The sequence below is a fragment of the Musca domestica genome, unplaced genomic scaffold, assembly GCF_030504385.1.
Source record: "Musca domestica strain aabys unplaced genomic scaffold, Musca_domestica.polishedcontigs.V.1.1 24, whole genome shotgun sequence".
NCBI lineage: Eukaryota > Metazoa > Arthropoda > Insecta > Diptera > Muscidae > Musca > Musca domestica.
In genome coordinates, this window is record NW_026712272.1 from 3,179,687 (window position 1) to 3,196,457 (window position 16,771).

The 16,771-nt window shown below is 34.4% G+C and overlaps 1 protein-coding gene across 9 annotated transcripts in view; it reads left to right on the plus strand.

Annotated features, from left to right (window-relative positions):
• Nucleotides 1-16,771, plus strand: part of LOC101893112 (dystrophin, isoforms A/C/F/G/H) — a 752,562-nt gene that overhangs the window by 485,240 nt on the left and 250,551 nt on the right. For all 9 annotated transcript variants that reach the window (XM_059123281.1, XM_059123282.1, XM_059123286.1 and 6 more), the window contains one exon: nucleotides 6,384-6,534. In XM_059123281.1, the coding sequence (XP_058979264.1) occupies nucleotides 6,384-6,534 (151 nt within the window). The remainder of the gene's footprint in view (nucleotides 1-6,383; nucleotides 6,535-16,771) is intronic.

The window sequence follows — 16,771 nt, forward strand, 5'->3', positions numbered from 1 at the left end:
CTCTATAGACGAAGTCTCTATAGACGAAGTCTCTATAGACGAAGTCTCTATAGACGATGTCTCTATAGACGAAGTCTCTATAGACGATGTCTCTATAGACGAAGTCTCTATAGACGAAGTCTCTATAGACGAAGTCTCTATAGACGAAGTCTCATAGTTCAGCTGTAGCTTTTCAAGTAAGCGGACGTGTTTCAAATTCTCGCGCATCGTCGTGTCGTTGATATTTTCCCATTTTTAACATAAATATGGATTTTTTACAAGTGCCAACAACTATGTGCAGCAAATGTAAAACAGCAATAAACACCAACAACTACGTGTGGTGTCGCTGCTGCGATAGGAAATTTCATTTCTCACCCTGCACTGTGCTCTCTGAGACGAGTTATAAAACAATGAGTACTGCACGAAAATTGGAGTGGAAATGCGAGATTTGCAAACCTCGACAAAAATCCCCCAACAACATCTATCAGACGTTCGTGTATCCGGATGATACACAAACAACACCAAAACAGCAATCTCTTGGTGCTGAAGAAGCATCACAACAACCACACGGCAGTTACCATCAACAGAAAAAGCAAAGAGATCAAGAAAACGAAGATGCTGATGATGTACCCAATGACAACAGCAAACGGTTTAAAGATGGACCAACAACCAGCGCCACTAACAACAACATCAAAACTACCATTGCGCTGAAAAATAACAACAATAACAGTGACTATGCTGAACTGAGAGTTGATATGGGAGAAATCAAATCAGCAATGAGAGAAATGATAAACAACATGAACGCATTGACCGCATCTAACAACTACATGGCTGAGAGTCTCAACAAAATAAATAATACACTCTCAAATATCTCTTCTCAGGTCGTTGAACTTCAGAATAAAGACCTTGAGAAGAGCAAGCAAATTAGAGAAATGGTCAACAAGATAAGAAGACTTGAGCAAAAAGCGTTAGAGAAAAACATCGAAATAACTAATGCTAATGCAGTTGTAATGGAAGCAGAGGCGGTGGTAAAAAAAGTTGCAGCCTCTGTAGGCGTCGATGTAACCGACGCTCATATTGATAATGTCTACAGTATAAAAACGAAAAACAAAATAATAGTGGAGTTCTCTTCTCTAAATAAGAAAAAGGAGATAATGAGAAAGATGAAGAGACATCGAGTGGATGAGAATGTACTCGATGATGAAAATAATAACCCAACAAACAGATTCATCTATATAAACGATGAACTGACTGCGGATAATAGGCGTATTTTATGGATGGCAAAAACAAAGGCAAAGGAGAATGGTTGGAGATATGTGTGGGTGAAAGATGGTCGCATATTTGCGAAAAGAAATGAAAATTGTGCGCAAATAATTATAAATAACCAATCAGACATTGAAAAGATCAATGCAGATCAATAAATAAAATATAATTTTCTTTTCACTTTGCAAATTAAAGAATATACTTACAAAATAATAAGAACAACAAACACAGCCTAATTTTTTTCGAAACTTTTTTTATGAAAAAAGTAATTTATTATAAAACCGTAAATTAAATATTACAAATACTACAAAAGAAATAAATAAAAAATGAATTATACGAATACACTATTGGACACCTTTAATGAACTTAATGAACATATAAATACCAAAACAATATCTTTAATTTGTATGAATATTCGATCACTTCGGAAGAATTTTACCGAATTTCTAACCAGAATAAAGGACATATTAAACAATGATGATGAAATTCAATTTTACAAAATAAATGGCTACAATTCCACATTCCTAAACCGAGAAAACCGAGGAGGAGGTATTGCAGTGTACATAGCAGATCAAATGTCTTTTCAAAATATTACCACAAAAACAATGAACTTTGAATCTATGCAAATACAAATGAAATTATGTTCCAACAAAACCATAACACTAATTCCATGTTACCGTCCTCCCAGTTCGAACATCAAAAACTTTATTAAAGAACTGGACTGCAGCATAAATAAAGTAAATAAAAAAGAAGACATCATATTAGTCGGCGATATGAACATTGACATCAACGCAAACACCAGGTCGGTTAAAAATTATTTAGACATGTGCGCATCCAATGGCCTTGAGTGTCTTGTAACTGGGATAACTCGAGAGGATGATCGTACTGGTAGTAAAAGTTGCATCGATCACTTGTTTATAAGACATAATGCAACAAACAATATTAAAACTGCCATAATAACCACAACGATTTCGGACCACTTTTCAATATTTGGGAGTATGGAAATAGATGTTGTAACAACTAACAAATCTAATCAAAAATCCATGAATGAAAAACCTAATAATAAAAAAGTAAATAATGAAATAAGGAAAATCGATTGGAACCAAATCGTAGTTGAAGCTAACGGGTCAAATGACCTTTTTAATAAAATTTTCAAGACATTTTCTGAAATATACGAAAAATCAACTAAACAAATGAAATCCAAAATGAAAAACAGAAATGGGCATCCTTGGTTGACTGATGAACTAATAAAATGTTGTTGTGTGAGAGATAAGTTGTACAAGAAATACCGAAAATCCAAAACAGTACTCAATCAAAGACTCTACAAAACTTTTAACAACCAACTTAATAAAACGATCATATTTGCTAAGAATGCATATTATTACAACAAATTCATCCAAAGCCGAAATAATATTCGCGACACTTGGAAAACGATAAACGAGGTAATTGGAAAAAAGAGTTACAGCATAGACGAGACCCTCAAAATTAATTTTGCCAATCAAAACACAGTGATAATTGCAGAAAACTTTGCAAAACAGTTTAAAAGAAATGTTGAAAACATTGTACACAACTGTACAAAGACTACACTGACATCGTTTGAAAATAGTGTACCAAATTCCATATATTTAGAAAATACAAATGTTGCAGAAGTAGCAAACGTTTTGAATAGCCTAAATACAAAAAAGGGTCCAGGTTGTGATGGTATAAGACCAATCGATCTCAAAAATAATTCTGAAATATTAGCACCTGTGATAACAGCTTTGATAAACAAAAGCTTCTTCGAATCAGTTGTTCCTGATGTCCTGAAAACGTCCATAATTAGACCTATTTACAAGAGTGGCACTAAATTGTCATACGAAAATTATAGGCCAATATCAAATCTCCCCATCATTGAAAAAGTTTTAGAAGAGATTGTGACACGAAGACTTAATAATTTTTTGAAAAAATATAGTATTATAAATAAAAGCCAGTATGGATTTCAAAAAGGAAAAAGCATTAATAAACTCTTGGGACACTTTTCAAACGAAATCAACAAGAATTTATCTGAAAACAAACACTGCCTAGCAATGTTCATTGATTTCAGCAAGGCATTTGACACTCTGTCACATCAAAGGCTACTGAGCATTTTAGAAAAAAACGGAATAAGAGGCCAATGTCTAAAATGGTTTGAAGACTACATAAAATGCCGCACGTTTAAAGTCAAAATAGACAACACCACAAGTGATAAATACACCTCAGAGTATGGTGTCCCGCAAGGATCTAAACTCGGACCTATTCTCTTCATCATATACACAAACGACATGATCAAAACACTCAACGATAGCATTGCCTTCTCGTATGCTGATGATACGGCAATATTAGTATCAGATACATCCATACGTTCTGCAGAACGAAGGATGCAATCGGAGATGAATAAGCTAACCAGATGGTGTCACGATAATGGCCTGGTCATTAATGCTAGTAAGACGAAGCTTATGCACTTTCGAACGAGACACACACCAGGAACAGATATTTCAATAATATTTCACAATTATGAATGTATACATACAAATGATACAATCAACGATCAATATGTCGATAACTGCACAACTAAGATAGAAGTAGTCGACACATATAAATATCTTGGTGTAATATTGGACACTCACTTTAAATGGAAGTCACACATTGATAACGTCATAAAAAAGCTTAGAAAATCATCATATGCCATTTATCACCTAAGCAATTGTGCTCCATATCATGTCATCCGACAAGCATATTTTTCATTAGCAGAATCGTATCTGAGGCATGGAATAACTTCTTGGGGAAATTCAGCGAATATTTCAATATTACAAACTGCCCAAAACAGAGTTTTGAAAATACTTCAGAAAAGCCTTAATAAATTAAATGTATACGAACAACATTCAAACTCTGTAGGGAACCACATTACTCAACGATCCACAGCACGACAATGTAACAACAACAATATACATAAAAAGCTGCATATTCTCAACATAAAAAATCTCTACAAATGTGTAATCACAAACGAATTCTCTGATGATAACTCGCTGTTGAAACATATCGACCACAATATAAACACAAGAAGACAGGCACAAGGAAGATACAAGATACCCAGTTTCAAAAACGAATATGGCAGAAGAGCTCTTGAGGTCAGCCTTCCAAGTGCCCTAGATGAACTGCCCCTGGAAATATTTAATATTAGAAATAAAATGAAAAGAAAAAAACTATTAAAAAACCACTTAATAAGCTTATAATTTTCGAATATAAGATTTTTTTTTTGGAAATGTTTGATACTCTACATTTGAACTGTTGAAATGAAAATTGTAAAATGTATATATATAAATTATTACTAAGATCATCCTGCAGACAAGCTAAAAGCTTCGCGGGAAAATGTATTGTAAATTTTAATATACACTTCAATAAAGAATATACACTTCAAAAAAAAAAAAAAAAAAAAAAAAGACGAAGTCTCTATAGACGAAGTCTCTATAGACGAAGTCTTTATAGACGAAGTCTCTGTAGACGAAGTCTCTATAGACGACGTCTCTATAGACGAAGTCTCTATAGACGATGTCTCTATAGACGACGTCTCTATAGACGATGTCTCTATAGACGAAGTCTCTATAGACGATGCCTCTATAGACGATGTCTCTATAGACGAAGTCTCTATAGACGAAGTCTCTATAGACGAAGTCTCTATAGACGAAGTCTCTATAGACGAAGTCTCTATAGACGAAGTCTCTATAGACGAAGTCTCTATAGACGAAGTCTCTATAGACGAAGTCTCTATAGACGAAGTCTCTATAGACGAAGTCTCTATAGACGAAGTCTCTATAGACGAAGTCTCTATAGACGAAGTCTCTATAGACGAAGTCTCTATAGACGAAGTCTCTATAGACGAAGTCTCTATAGACGAAGTCTCTATAGACGAGCTGGCGGGCCAGTGAAGTCTCTATAGACGAACTAGTGAGACATTGAAAGCTTTATAGTCGACTTGATGGTCCAGTTAGTCTCTATAGACGAGCTGGTGGACCAATATCACAAAAAAGTTTCCAGGTCGATGTTGGCTCACCTTCAATCCTGTCGTGGTTTGAGAAATACTCATCAGCCCTGTGGGGATTAATTTATGACTTATATGCCAAATAACTTCTTAATAAAAATTTGGAGCCCCTGACCTTCACTACTCCTCAAATATGAAACAGGTTAGAATATTCGTACAAATTCCATCATCTTCTTTTTATCCTCCAATTTCTTCCCATTTGCTTCATAGTCCAATTAGCATTACCTCACGGAAATTAGATCGAGATAATAGTGTCTTATTCATGTCATTTCCACTCATTCTTCTTTCACATTCAAATTATCTCAGGAAAGTTATAAATGAAACTGTTTCATTATCTGAATATAAATTATGTCATCACATTTTTTTTCCATTCTCTGTTTTTTTTCAATTATTCATACTTGGGTAGTTTTTCTGTAAGAAAAAAAATATTTAATTCTCATTTCAGGCTACACTACTCTCCTTCGGGCTACAGAAAGAAAATATCCTTTCTTTTCTTCTTCTTCATTTTTTCCTCCTGAATTACAATTCAACACATTTGGTGTGTCATCTAATCGTAGTAATTAAAAATCTCCTTAATCTTTGTCTTAATCTCTTATTTCAATTATAATTTTGCTGCAGAGTGTGTAAGTGTGCGAGTGTGTGTGTGTGTTCCTGCACTAAACATAAAACATAAAAGATGTCCCGTTAATGATAAGACAAGAACGTATTTTTTATGTCCGCAAACATAAAAATGTTTCATGGCATCATGGAATGAAAGAAAAAATAGAATAGAATGAAGTAAAACAGAATGGAAAATATCCCAAGAATGGTGTCATAAAAATTAGAAAAAAAACGAGAATTGGATGAATGTAATTCAGAAAAGAGTTCACGAAGAAAAGAAGGAAAGTTGTGTTGAAGGAAAAAAAAAAAACATAAGAAAACTGTAATTTCTTTGGACAAGCTTTCACATTTTAGCCCTGATTTTATGTCATCACAGCTTTTGTTACATTTTTCACATTTCGTTGGTTGCTTAATTTTCTTTTCCGTAATTTAATTAAATTTATTTTGCTTCTTCTTAAAAAATTTTCTTATTTCATTTTTACAGAAACCGCCTAGAAAACAATTCAGAACACTGGAATGCTTTATTACTGACCCTACGTGAACTCACCGAATGGGTCATACGCAAAGATACTGAATTGTCCACCCTGGGTATGGGTCCAGTTCGTGGTGATGCTGCCAGCCTACAAAAACAATTGGTAAGTAATTGATTAAGACATTTTCAAATAATTTTTGAAATTTGAAAAAAATGTGTTCAGATGATTTTAAGATCTTCGACAAAAGAAAATATAATATACTGCAAACAACAACCCATAAACTGATTGTATGATTGGATTATTTAGGAAAGAAGTGCCTTTCCTCTAAAACTGAGATAAGTTAATTATAGAGGTGACTAAACATCGATTTATCGATACTATTGGCTATTATTGAAAACTAATTCGAAAGGTTATTCACTAAAGATCCTGCTTGAAGTCTGTACTAAGCAAGTTAGAATTTATCAGCCTACAGATATATACCCTCAGCCAACGTTAAATATATTTTGACTTCTCTTATGATAATTCAAATTGTTGACTCTCTATGGAGTGGGTTCCGAAGGAATGGGCCAATATTGTCCATTTCACATCGGACCTAAATAAATATGATATAAATATTGCGACGTGCCAGGTTTGGAGATAGATAGAGATATGTGATAATTTATATATCCAATTTTATTCGAAATCATAAATTTCATATTCATCTTAGGTTGTTATGACAGATAAAAGTATTGCAAATTTTTGACTCCTTGTGGGTAAGGTACCAGAAGGGGTTAGCAAATATATATCATATTCAAAAGAGATCTTGTGGTAGCCTAAATATTTGTATGTGCATAATTTTAAGAGAGGTGGATGCTAATTTCGCTTTCTGTGAAAGTTCTGTTTTTCAAAATCTTGAACCCTTCTAAAAGAATTTGTTCGATCCCTACCATCTTTATAACATATCTTGTGTTGATGGAAATATTAAAATGTACCAGGTCTGAATTGAATCTAATGTTTATTTCGCATTTTATGAGCTTTATGGATATTCGAAATGTTGACCCCTTGTGGGGAGGTACCAGAAGGAGTGGATCGATATTTCCCAGCTTAACATCAGATCCTGTGTTACTAGAAATAATGGGATATGTGAAGTAAGAAGAGAATCGAATGTTCATTTCGGATTTCAAATCGTTTTGGTTGCTCAAAATGTTGACCCTTTGTGTGGGAGGTACCAGAAGAAATGGTATGATCTCTACCATATTTATAACTGATCTTGCGTTGATAGAAATATTGAGATGTTAAAATTCTGAGTAGAGTCGGATGTTAATTTCACACTTTATGAGTTCCATGGATATTCACATTTTTGACCCTTTGTTGGAGAGGTACTTGAAAAGTACGACTTTTATTTCACATTTTATAAGAGTTATAATTATTCCAAATTTTGACCCTTTATGGGAGATGTACTTACTGGAGTGGGATGATATTGTCCATTTTCACACCTCACGTACTGCTGATGCATTTATTAGGATTCTTTCTGTGGAGTAAAATTTTTTTTTCGAAAATTTCGACCTTTTGTGGGGGAGGTACCAGAAGGAGTGGACCGAGCAGATTTTTTATTATAAAAATTGGGATGTGTGTAGTATGTAGAGAGCCGGATGCCTTTTCCGGATTTCATAATCTTTTTGGCTATTCAAAATGTTGGCCTTTTTGGGGGAGGTACCAGAAGGAATGGTCCGATCTAAACCATCTTTAAAATATATATTGTGTTGATAGAAACATTAAGATGTGCCACATCTGAATACAATTGGATGCTCAATTCGCGTTTTCATGGTTATTCAAAATTTTTACCCTTTTACCCTTTGGGAGATACCAGAAGGTGTGGGCCGATTTATCAAATCTTCGCAAAAGATCTTGAGCTTGCAAAAATAATGTAATGTGTGTAAGTTTAAGACAATCGGGGCCTTACATCACATTGTAAATATTCAAATGTTGACCTTTTGTTTGGGAGGTGGCGGATATTGTCCATTTTCACATCTGACCTTGTCTTGACAAAAATATTGGTATTTGTTAAGTTTTCATGAAATCGAAAGACTCTTTTCTTTGAATGAGGTAAATTGTTTTCTGTGAATATTTTGAACTTTTGTGGAGGAGATACTAGAAGAAATTGACCGATATAACGCATCTCTGAACTCGACCTACGTTTGATAATAATATTACGATGTACCAACTTCGGGCCAAATCGGATACTCGCTTCGAGAGTTAATGTGCGCACCAGACAGACAGACGGACGTACGGACATTCAGACAGATACCTCTAGATCGACTCCAAATGTTCTGAAACGAATTTGGTCCAAAGAGACCTAAGGTCTAAAACCGTTATTTCGATTAAGCACGTTTTGGCCGTATCAATATCATTTGCTTTTATTCCCTCAGTAGCCATATGGATGAGGGTATAATAATACAATTGTACGAAATTATTACCTTTTAGTACTTTTCGTATACTTAAAGTTCGAATTTTCCCAAAAATCCTTTTGTATCTCAATGCTAGACTCCACCAGTGACCATCGTTGAAAATTTCTAGCTTTATCCATTCCTCTAATATTAATTACAATATTAGGGTCCTGTTTTTGTATGACGATTCGAAAGTGAACGTAAGCCAAAAATACCCCTTCAAACATGAGTTTCGTATGTTTTGAAAAAAAAATTCTAAAAAATCAAAGATTTGAAATTTTCATATGGCAGGTCTTTTTTTTCGCACTCACATTAGTATTGCCATATAGAAACAGGTCCAAGGTATTTTTTTAACCATTCTAACACAAATTTTCAAAAAAAAAAAACAGTCTATCCCACGGTTGACCATCATCGAAATTTTCAATATTTTATCTTCAGCCGTTTTGTCTTGGCGTTGATATATCCGTGGATGGTGGGCAAAATAAATTGTTCTTTACTTTATCTAAATAAATTCATTTTAAGATGCCTACGTAAATGGGAAATTATTCGGAGCTTCTTCTCAGAAGCTTGTGATTTGAAGCAATGATACTGCTATTTTGAGTTCATATCGAAAGTCAAATTGACAAATGAACCTGAGGTACTTGAATGTGAAAAAAAAAATCATTCCAACATCAGCATTTCTAAAATCCTGAGGTTCGATTTGCCTATAACCGCAAACATTTCGACAAATAGGTTAAAACCTGATCACAAATATAGATTTGCCTCACTATCTAAATTTTCAATATTCTCCCTAGCCGTTAATATAGTTGGCGAGTAAAATAAATTGTCCTTTACTTAATTTAAATTATTTGACCTTGTAATGACACTATAAATGGAAAATTATTGGGAGTTTCTCGGAATCATACTTTCTCCTCAGACTTTGATCTTGAGATTTAACGTAGTAACACTGCCCTCCATTAAGTTGATATCAAAAGTCAAATTATTAAATAAACCTGAGGTACATAAATGTGGTAAAAAGCATCCCAACACCAACACTTCTAAAACCCTGAGATTCGATTTACCTATAACTGCAAAGAAATCCACAAATAGGTGAAAATCTGATCACAAATAAAGATTTTCCTCACTATCCAAATTTTCAATGTTCTCCCTAGCCGTTAATGTAGTTGGCGAGCAAAATAAATTGCCCTTTACTTAATTTGAATTATTTAACCTTGTAATGACACTACAAATGGAAAATCATTGGGAGCTTCTCCGAATCATATCTTCTCTTGAAATTTTGATCTTGAGATTTGCTATGAAGCTGATATCGAAAGGCAAGTTGATAATGTGGTAAAAAGCATCCCAACACCAACATTTCTAAAATCCTGTGGTTTTATCTACCTACAACTGAAAACATTTCACAAAATAGTTTAAAACCTGATCGACAATTCGGTGCAATCTTCAAATTGAAATCACAGGTAAATAGAGTTCAGCAGTAGAAGTAATTTTTCTCCCATATTTATACCCTCCACCATACTATGGAGGGTATATTAATTTTGTCATTCCGTTTGTAACTTCTCGAAATACTCATGTCAGACCCAACAAAGTATATATATTCTTGATCAGCGTAAAATTCTAAGACGATTTAGCCATGTCCGTCTGTGTGTCTGTCTGTCTGTTGTAATCACGCTATCTTTCGAACAAATTGATATAGAAGGCTAAAATTTTGCACACGTGTATATTTTGCCAGTAGGCAGGTTAAGTTCGTAAATGGGCCATCTAGGTCCAAGTTATCATAACGGTACCTCCCTATATTCGGTATTTTGTTGATTTTAGCGACATTATTCACCGGAATTGTTTCAAATTTGGCATTTGAAGTTCATAATGGATACTACAGCCTAAGACAGAAAATAATCTGTGTAGGTCCACGTCTTCGTATAGCCCCTATATAACGGAACCCCCGATATTCGGTATTTTTATGATTTTAGCGACATTATTTAACGGAATGGTTCCAAATTTGGTATTTGAAGTTCGTAATAGATACTGCAGCATAAAACAGAAAATGGGCCATGTAGGTCCGAGTCTTCGTATAGCCCCCATATACCGTACCTCCCTATATTCGGTATTTTGTTGATTTTAGCGACATTATTTACCGCGATTGTTTCAAATTTCGCATGTGAAGTTCGTAATGGATACTTCAGCCCATGCCAGAAAATTGTCTGTGCAGGTCCACGTCTTCGTATAGCCCCCATACAACAGTACCCCCTATATTCGGTATTTTGCTGATTTTAGCTATATTATAAACAGATTTTTCTTCAAGTTTCGCATTTAAATATTGTAAACACTTATGACAAAATTTGCCTATGCAGGTCCACGTCGTGATATAGGCATTCGGTATTTTTAAGATTTTAACAGAATTTTTAAAGGATTTTATTTTATTATTTTTTTGTAAATTGTCAAATTTGTACCAAATGGTGGAGGGTAATCAAGGTTCGGCCCGGCCGAACTTACAGCTTTTTTACTTATTTTATTTTTCTTTACCAAACGTCACCTTTTGTATCATAACAAAATATATGTTACGCTCCGAACATTTTTATGGTCATCATTACTGCAATACACATTCCATTCATCCACCATCCATCCATCACTCCCATTCGGGGGGGCATTGTTGTACTTTTCATTTTTAAATGGCATTTTGTGGTATAACCATAAAAATACCACAATTATGGTGGTAGTGGTGGTGGTGGCAATGGCATGGAATAAAAATTGAAATCTTCCTCTTCACTCACACACACACGCATACACACAATCTCTCACCATATATAACCTGTGATGCGAGTGCCAACCCTTTGTCAAGCTGGGAAAATGTAAAAATATTTTTCTGTGTACACGTGTATATGTGTAAGTGTATGTGTGTGTGTGTATGACCATTCCGATACGAAACATTGTCTGTTCGACAATATAAACATGTGTACATAACTGCTGTTCACTTTAACGATTTTCCATGTTTTTATTAATGAAATCGTATATATGTATGTGGTTGTATTTTCCGGTATTTGTATTGGACGAGGGCAGAGGTGTAGTGGCCTTGGGAAGGATTTGACCGGCTTTGAGAAGGGAAAAAAGAATCGACTTAAAATCAGGGATAAAAACGTGTGTCTTGTGGGCCATCGGAGTAGAAAAAGTGGGCCTTTTTATTAAGGGTGAAAATATGACCAAAAATCAGGGTTAAGGAAGTGTTTTCTGTCGACCTCCAAAGTAGAAGAATTGGGCCTTTTTATTTGGGGCGAAAATATGACCAAATATCGGGGATAATAATGTTTCTTGTTTACGTTCTGAGTAGCATTTTGTTAGCTTCTTAAATTTGTCTGCCAAGTCCTAAAGAATCTGTCTCTTTCAATTTCAATTCTACGACCCTGCCTAAAGCTGTGCAAAGCCATCCTGTGGTGTGATTTTGTCCACATCCTGCCTTGGCCACTTTGGCCAATACACCTACAGTTTCCCCCCCTCCTCCTCTTTCCTTTTCTATGAATTCCATAATTAATTTTCATGTGTTGCTTATTACACACGCATCCGTATTTCCTCTTGTTCTCTCCCACTCTCTCTCTCTTTCTCTCTCTTCTAATATCCCTCTCCAACAATAATAATAATAAACTCTTCAATCTTGTTCCTGTTCCCAGACATGGTTGCTGCGTATGAGCAACATTAATTATTATTATTTCCATTATTTAATTATTTCTCCGACTTGTACGTGCACATGAAACATGCGGGTGTAGGTGGAATGGCAGAAAAGAGAAAAAAAAACCCATTAATCATTATCATGTTTAATAATTTAAGACCACAAAAATAGTTAAATTATTAATTTCTTGACACCGTTTATTAAACCGACATAATTTCTCATTAATTAAGGCGAGCATCATCGGCGTGGCGGAAACGAAATTTTAAGTGGAATTATAGTTTTCCGGTTTTTAATAAATCACAAAATTTTGATGGCATTCGAAAGCTCACATTTTGAGAGCATTTGGATTGAAATATTTAATACATATATTTTGCAGTATCAACTGATATATATCCTATATCATTTGTTAAGGTCAAAACGTGCCTAACGTGCTAGACCCTAGATCTCTTTGAACCGAAAGCCTTTCAAGACATTTGGAGTACATCCAGAGGAGTCCGTCCGTCCTCGAAGGGAGTATCCGAATTGGTCCACACTTCGTACATCGTAATATTATAACCAAACTTAGATTATGTTCGGAGATAGGCTGAAGGAGATGACCGAAAATATTTTACTGCTCAGAACGAGAAAGTGTGATCTGATTTTGCTCCAATTTTGCAAATCCTGATGCTCTAATTTCACACATCACAATTTTTTTTTAAACCAAAATCTGGTGTGAAGATGGCATATATCGGCCCACTTCCTCTAGTACCTCCCCCACAAACTGTAAAAATTTATGAGTATTAAAGAAGCTCATTTAAGCGAAGCGAATTTATTATCCGATTCCATTTAAACTTGCCACATCTCAATATTTCTATCAACAGAAGATATGTTATAAATATGGTAGAGATCGGACTATTCCTTCTGGAACCTCTCCCACAAAGGGTATACATTTTGAATAACCAAAAGGACCATAAAATCCGAAATAAGCATCCACCTCTCTGCAAATTTCCCATATCCCATAATTTCTACTGACAGAAGATCTGTTATAAAGATATATCGGCGCACTTCATCTGTTACCTCCCCCACAAAAGGTCGAACTTTTCAAAGAAAAGTATTTTACTGCACAGAGAGAGAGAAAGTATCAATGGATTTTGCTCCAACTTTGCAAATGCTAATAATTGCATCAGTGCTGCTACCACCTCCGTCAAGTATCTCCCACACAAAAGGGCAAAATTTTGCATAATTATATCTCTTATTCAGTGTGAAGTAAGAGCCTGATTTTCTTCTAATTAGACACATCACAATATTTTTATTAACCCAAGATCTGGTGTGAAGGTGGGATATATCGGTCTACTACTTCTGCTACCTCCCCCACAAACGGTCAAAATTTTGAATATCCAAGAAACCCATTAAACGCGAAATTTATATCCGATTCCATTGAAACTTGCCACATCTGAATATTTTTCTCAACACGGTCGATTTCTCCTCGTTACTCCCCCACAAAGGGTACAAATTTTCAATAACCAAAACAAGCATAAAACTGAAAATAAGCAGTCGCTTCCCTTCATATTTCACACATCTTGTTATTTCTACCTCCACAAGATCTTTAGTGAAGATGGGATATATCAGTCCACTCCTTCTGGTACCTCCGCCACAAAGAGTCAAAATTTTGAATATCCAAGGAACTCATAAATCGCGAAATTAATATCCGATTTCATTCAAACTTTGCCACCTCATAATTTCTATAAACACAAGGTCTGTTATAAAGATGGTTGAGATCGGACCATTCCTTCTGGTATCTCTCTCACAAAGAGTCCAAATTTTAGATAATCAAAACCAGCATAAATCCGAAATAAGCATTAAACTTCAAATTTCACACATCCCACACAAGATCTGCTGTGCAAATGGGATATATCGGTCTACTACTTTTGGTACCTTCCCCACAAGGGGTTCAAGATTTTGTAAAAAAAATGCCCACAAAAAATCCGTCGTGAAGAAAATAGAAATCTGCAAACCCCTTCTAGTACCTCACCTACAAAGAATCACAATTTTCAATACTTATACCTTTCATAACTTGCGAAAACAATCAGCGATTCTTTACAAATTGCTCCATCCAAAATAAGCATTAAACTCTCTTCAAATTTCACACATCTTTTTATTTCTAACTACACAAGATCTGCTGTAAAGATGGTAGAGTTCGGACCATTCCTTCTGGCACCTCCACCACAAAAAGGGTTCATGATTTCGAAAAAACGGTGAAAGAAAGCGGAATAGTCAACGAAATCCTATAAAATTGTGTAAAATTTTTTGCTAACATAAGATCTGTCGTGAAGATGATAGATATCTGCAAACCCCTTCTAGTACCTCACCCACAAAGTGTTACAATTTTCTATACTTATAGAAATCAGCGATTCTTTACAATTTGCTACATCTTAATATTTCTCTCAACCAGAAACCTGAGATGAATATGGAATTTATCTGAATTTATGATTTCGAATAAAATTGGATATAAACGTTCGATTTTCTTATATTTTTGCCCATACTAGTATTTTTATCTGTAGTAGACGAAGTGTGAAAATGCAATACTTCGGTCCACCCTACCTGTTGCCTCACGCACATTTCAACATTTTCTAAAAATTATCACATATTTCATATAAAGTGAAGGAAGTAGTCGATATTGTCCAAACCTGGTACGTCGCAATATTTATATCATATTTATTTAGGTCCGATATGAAATGCAAAAAGCTGGCCCATTCCTTCGGAACCTACTCTATGGAGGGTCAAGCGTTTGAATTATCATAACCGAAGTTGAAATACATTGTATTAATCGAACATGTCTTAGGGTACACATCTTCGGCAAAACCTACTGATATTTTTAATTTGTTTTATTTTAAAATATTAAAATCTAAAATAACTTGGAAAAAATAGGAGTCCAAGAATCGACAGATTATATTCAGAAATATTCAATATAAATATTCTAGGTTCAGATTCTTTATTGTTCTATCTTTATAAAATATTCTATGGCGGCATAAGCTTTACAAATTTATACGAAAGAAAAAAATCGGAGTATTTTAACCTTATATGCAATAAAGAAATCTGAAGGACATCTGAAGGAATACATGAAAACTATTTTCATTAATTTAGAAATATATATGGGAATATGCATTCGTCCATTAAGAACCAACCGAAGACCCGAAGAACCAACAGATTTTATTAAAAAATATTCAATATAAATAACCTAGGTTCAGATTCGTTATTGTTCTATCTTTATAAAATCTTCTATGGCGGCATAAGCTTTACAAATTTATACGAAAGAAAAAAAAAATCAGAGTATTTCAACCTTATATGCAATAAAGAAATCTGAAGGACATCTGAAGGAATACATGAAAACTATTTTCATTAATTTAGAAATTTATATGGGAATATGCATTCGTCCATTAAATTCCCAATTCATTTATTCTTCCTCCTTTGCAAATAACTATACCTATTACCTTTGGAACTCCGCTCACATAACTCACAAAATATATAAACACCCACTGGCGTATACGATATATAAATTATTGTGCTGGCAATTTGCCACAACATGTAGCCGCCACCAAGTACCTCATAAAATAATCAAATGGGAAAATATTACCCTCCGTGCACCAATACAACGACACTATTTTCATTATGTACACGTAGTCCATAAAGTGTAAACGTCAAACGAAGTAAATAAAAATAAACAAAAAACAACAAAAGGAAAAAGAAAAACACAACTGAGCCAATAAACTATCAGCAATTTCACTTAAATAAAGGACAATTTCACTAGGAGGGGAGGGGGGAATATCTTGTAGTGGCCATAAAAATTGTTTAATGAAATAAATCATAAATTATTTATTCATTAATGCATGAAATTAATTCGTTCAAGTGTGTTGATGGATCTCCAAGATAAAATAACTCTGAAAGAGATCGGAAATGTAATTTTAATGTCTGAAGTAATTAATCCTGAGTAATTCGAATGCAGCTACTCTAAATATAATCAGGTTAATAGTAAACTACAGCCGATGAACGATTGGTGAAATCGTAGTTCTTGGTTCTGCATTTTTGCTCTATGAAAATTGTGAAAAGAAAAATATTTTCCTGCTAGAACTTTTCATTTGACATATCTTCCCGTTAGAGAAGTTTTCATTTCTCATTTTTATAGAACAGAAATTGAGGCCCTGGTTATATAATGAAGAACCCTTCTTACAAAAATTCTTTAGAATGCAGCCTTTTCTACTGGATTTTGAAGGATCTTTGCCATAATTTTTTTAACTCAAGATTCGTGTAAAGAGGAATTTATTAATCCTTTAATATT